At 39.3% G+C, this 5,120-nt stretch overlaps 1 protein-coding gene across 1 annotated transcript; it reads right to left on the bottom strand.

Annotated features, from left to right (window-relative positions):
- Positions 1-3,767: 3,767 nt before the first annotated feature.
- LOC132888290 (P2Y purinoceptor 1-like) lies at positions 3,768-4,727 on the bottom strand. The gene has a single exon (XM_060924360.1). It carries the CDS (start codon positions 4,725-4,727, stop codon positions 3,768-3,770), a length of 960 nt encoding a protein of 319 aa, XP_060780343.1.
- Positions 4,728-5,120: the final 393 nt, after the last annotated feature.

Here is a 5,120-nt window from a genome sequence, read left to right as displayed (position 1 = left end):
TCCCAATTACATTTTTAGCCTTTTAGGTCTATTCTGTGTAAGAATTAGCCTGCTTGACACATTTTATAGTTTTAATATTATGCTGATTTTTTTGGTAGGTAAGCCTGAAAACAGATCTAAAATTAGGCTATTAACAAATTGCACAATGCAATGCTGCTGTGATTTAGTTATGATACCATTCAACCAATCATCCTTCAAACAACATTTGTAGCTTATTCCACAGACATTCCACCACGCACCACGAAAGAGAAGACAAAGATAAATAATGATAGGCTAGAGCTTTGGTTCTCTTGAACGTAAAGAGCCTAATCTGCATGAATTATGCAGAGGTGAACATATGAAATCGCGGCCATTTGTGCTTGCCTATCTATTTATAATTGGCTTGCTTGGTAGTTACGTGTTTGTTTTGACAGCAATAAACCACATATTTCTCATCACACCGCAAATCCAGTCAATAGAAGATTGGCCTACTATGAGAGGGGTCTATGAGTGGCCTTTACATAACCTGTTTTATGCTATGGTTTTATGTCGTCACTTACCGGTACCACCTCCCTCTGGTGAAATTCCCTCAGCTGCCTGCCCCTCATCATGACCATCATCATCAGCATGTGGTTGGTCAGGTTGGATGTCAACCTGGTTCTCAGTCTTGCTCGGTGATAACGTGACATGAACATTACTGCTGCTGCTTGCAGTTGCACTGCTGCCAAAAAGCTCTATGAGCTTTCTACATTTTGAAGCATCTTCAAGTGACTTCACTTTTTGTTTTAACTTTTCCCATCCACCCTTTTCCTTACGTTTTCTGCTTGCCATCTTTCTGTTGACAGACACTAACGTTACTCTTCTTTGTTGGCTTTTAGGCCTATGGAATAATGATTGACAGATAAATTATCGTCTTGGCGCCACCTGTTAGTTGATAGACTGAAAATTTTGGTTATTGAACAGGGCCGACGGCCGTAGACCGGACAGCCGTTCTGGACTTTTCCAGAAATGCACGGATTGCCAGTCCGCCCCTGCTTTCACACCAACAGTTGCAAGAGTTACCTGCATATCCAGCGACGAAACTTTGGGGACCTTGGAGACTTCTTTTAGAATCAAATGGTCTGCTCTTGGGCTGAATTTGCTGGGGCAGCCAGTCCCAGACCAATTGGCAGTTGTTTAACATCAACACCATTTGTAGATGATTTGCCTTAAAGTGGAATGATTTATTTCTAATAACAAAGAGGTTTTGAAATCCTTTACCAGATTCATAGGCATCCACAACCTTTTTTTCCTGAGCTCCTTAGAGAGCTCTTTAGATCTTGCCATGATAACACAACACACTTCAACAACAAAGAGAACACCAAACCCGAGCTGTCAGGTTTAAATAAAATGGGTTCCACACGCACCTCCACCTGCAGGAGGTTCTAATCAATGGCACCTAATCTGGAAGACCTGATTCTAATTTTATGGACTTGAAAGTGTGATAAATGTAAGGGTGTCCTTACTTTTTTGACTTTTTTTTTTTAATTAAAATTATGTACATGACTATAAAATGTCAATTTTGTGTCATTTCTTGAAGTATATTACCTTTATCTGTAGGCACTATATCAAAGAGAGTGAAATGTTTGCCTGTTTAAATATGTTGAAAAAGTCTACAATTTCCATGGGATGTACTTGTTTTTTCACATAACTGAATGAGTATGTGAATGTGTGTATAATACGCCCAGTGTTTTATGCCTAATTACTGCTCACCTGACTTCTAATTTCTTAATCTGTTTAGGTAGTAACTTGCATAATTTCACTCATTTTAAGAAAAGGTTTAACAGTCTTTGCAGAAGCGAAGCAATTTATTGATGCTATAATACACTGAGTAATTATGCGTACTACTTGATATGGATAAAATATGTTTGACACCTGGCCATCAAACCAATATATATGGGCCCACCCCAAAATTTGCCACAAAGTTGAAAGCAAACAGTTGTCAAGAATGTTTTTATGTTGTGCCATTAAAGGGGACTAGCCCAAATATCTTTACTTTGGGATGAATTGGAAAGTCTATTCTAGCTTGTATGTTCTAAGTAGAAATGTTCCAGTTTGTATGGCACCCAGGGTGAAACCCTCTTCATTGTCCTATCAAAAAAAAAAAAAATCCCACTCTGCCAGCCAAAAAAGGCACTAATTTTTATTCAGACATCTGAAACAAGTCACAAATAATCATTATATATGTGTATACAAAAACAAGAATCATAGCGTGTTCCAAAATATTTCAGAAGTATCCCTGAATATGCATTGAAATATAGTATATGAATGACACCCTAAATACATTAAATATACATTTCTCGATTGATCAAACTTTCAGAATAGCAACCAAATGAACCACAAAACCTTCGATAATTACATGCATAAGACACCCAAAAAGACTCATTATATCACAAAAGATGCACAATATTAGCATAATATAGACATAATGCAAGTTAGCATATGGTACTGTAAAATTCACCTTTCTGAGCTCAGGTCCTAGTCAATACAATCACAGAAAGCCTTTATGATATCACCTCAATGAAAGTTAACCAAAATCTATAATGTGCTAGTTACTTGTAATCATTTTGCTGCAGGCTACACACATTATCTTGTCATTTCCAATGTTGTTTCCAAGTCGCTTCTTGCGACTCTGAGTCGCAGTCATATATCAGTCGCAAAGCGAAGGTGGATTGAATTTTGGAGCCAATTGCAAGCCTATACATTCATCTCTGATCTGACAATCGACTTCTAAACAATTGCAGTTTGCTTGCTTGCATCACACACTCACTCATTTCACCAAACAGAAACAAAACCTGCTGTAGCCTGCAGTATATTAACCATAGAGAAAACTTGCATCACCCTATTTAACATATTAGGAAAATGTTATTGAAATAACCTGAGGTTAAGACCAGTTCATAATTGTCCGGGACTTGAAAGCTACTGTAACAATGTCCATTTCCCTTCTGTTAAGATTTCGTCTAAGAGTGAGCTATTCACATCAAAAGGAGAAAGTATTCCAAACTACTTTTTCTCCTGAATGTTATACTAGCCTATTTCATTACATGCATAATGTAATGAAGAGATAACATAGCTGCTTTATCTTTTTGTATGTTTCTTCTCTGATTTTACCAAGTACATTAGTACTGTACAAAGTTAGAGTTGTCCTATTTAGATCCCCCAGCTCCACCTACTGGTACCTCAGGCTTCCAGTGGGGAGACCTGAGGTCTTTAGGTCAACCTACCCCCGCCTCCTCCCCATCTCTTACTTTTGAGTGGGAGACCAGGAAGTAGCCTGCCTAGCTTACAAACTAGAATCAGGACGCCCACTCCGACAAGGTTAACTGACCTATAAGGTGACATGATATCACTAACATGACATGCAAATGTGCAATAGAAAACTGATCACGCAAATATCACCATTTCAATTTTTTTTGTGCAGGTGCCACATGCCGCCTTCATCAAGATGTTGGTGCCTATGTCACCCATACGTAAATACACCACTGGTGGAGGGTGCTATTACAACAAAGGGAGGACCAACTCCATATCAGTAATCACGGTTTTGGAATGAGATGTTCAAACACACATGGGTGTGATATGTCAGGTGGCCACATGCTTTTTGATATATATGATTATATCTTGTATTTGAACTTTATTGAAGTACAGAAGTCATGTCTTACTCTCATTACCACTATTAAAATAACAAGAAGTAATCGGCTATGAAACACAATATTAAAAGAAATCATACTTGACTGCAGTTGAAGTGGGGTTTAGGTTCTCTGGACTGTCGTGGTCTGTGCTGTGTCTCCCGATTTATTCTTCCTGTGACAGAACATTTGCTTCAGCCGGGCCATGTAGAAGATGGACCCAATGCAGACTCCAAAATTAGGGACAACAGCAGCCATCATCAGAAAGATACAGATAAGGGTATTTGTGCTTTTCTGTACGAGCCTTGGGATTATCAGCAGAAAAGGGGCTAAACCCAGCAGTGGAAAATAGGTTATCGCTGAGGGCAACAATACTGTTAGAACATTCTTTAGAGCATGCCTTTTTACAACTGAATTATTTTGGTCCCCTTCACCTGGGCCCTTTTTACACAGTACCCAAATAATGCCCAACAAACAGGCCAGCATGGCTAAAAACAGCACATTAATAATGAGGGATAACACCACGGCCATTCTAGAGACAGTGTAGAAAAAGGCAGCTGCTGCCACGACACAGGTGAGAAACCAGATGATGGCAGAACATGCAGCACGATACTCCCACTTCCCCAGCTTCATGAAGAGCACAGGGTGTGCCACAGCCACATAACGCTCTAAGCACAAACTGGTCAGCAGGAGTGGGCAGCCGAAGTAACTGAGGATGGCAAAGGCATTTGAAATGCTCTGAAGTAGTCCTACACGGTCCTTAGTGATTGTAATGTAGATATCCAGTGGCAGGCTGAGGCAGAACAGCACACCGAGTACGGCAAAGTTGAGACCTAAAACCTCAGAGGGTGACAGAGTCTTTCTTTTCTTTACCATCAGCCAGAGCAGGACTGTGTTTGCTGGGAGGGCAAGTGCAAGGACAAGGACCTGCATGTATACACGCACAAGGACGGGTCCGTTTTTGTTACAATCAGCTACAATTTCAGTCAGAGGTGTCAAATTCCTTGAGTTTAATGAAACATTGTATTGCAAGGAATATTTAAAAGCTGTTTCACTGCCTTCATTAGGTGCGGTGTATTCCATGTTGAGCATTCTGGATGTAGAGAGCAGGTTTCAGTTATCATGTAACAATGCAGAGCATCTTCATATGTATTGACAGCAGCACTTGTATAAGGGTTGTTTTACAATCAGGGTACGCAAGCTAAAATCACGTTTAACACTTATTATCTTCAATATCAAAAGACTTGACTAAATAAACTTGGTTGTTTATTGTAGCCCTGTGATAGCTCTATTTACCATGCAAAAAAAAAAATTTGGTGATGACGTTATTTTTGGTGAATGTATGGCAATATGTCATTTAGCAAAATTACTCGTGTCATTTAGAAAAAGTGCTTTTTTTGACCACGGGTAGCTCCAAAAGGGATGCACTTAAATCATTCTTTATACCATAAAACAAATATTTGGTTCCATATCATT

This window comes from Neoarius graeffei, chromosome 6 (genome assembly GCF_027579695.1).
Source record: "Neoarius graeffei isolate fNeoGra1 chromosome 6, fNeoGra1.pri, whole genome shotgun sequence".
Lineage (NCBI taxonomy): Eukaryota > Metazoa > Chordata > Actinopteri > Siluriformes > Ariidae > Neoarius > Neoarius graeffei.
The sequence above is the reverse complement of the archived record's forward strand: the minus strand, read 5'-3'. Positions and strand labels throughout refer to the sequence as shown.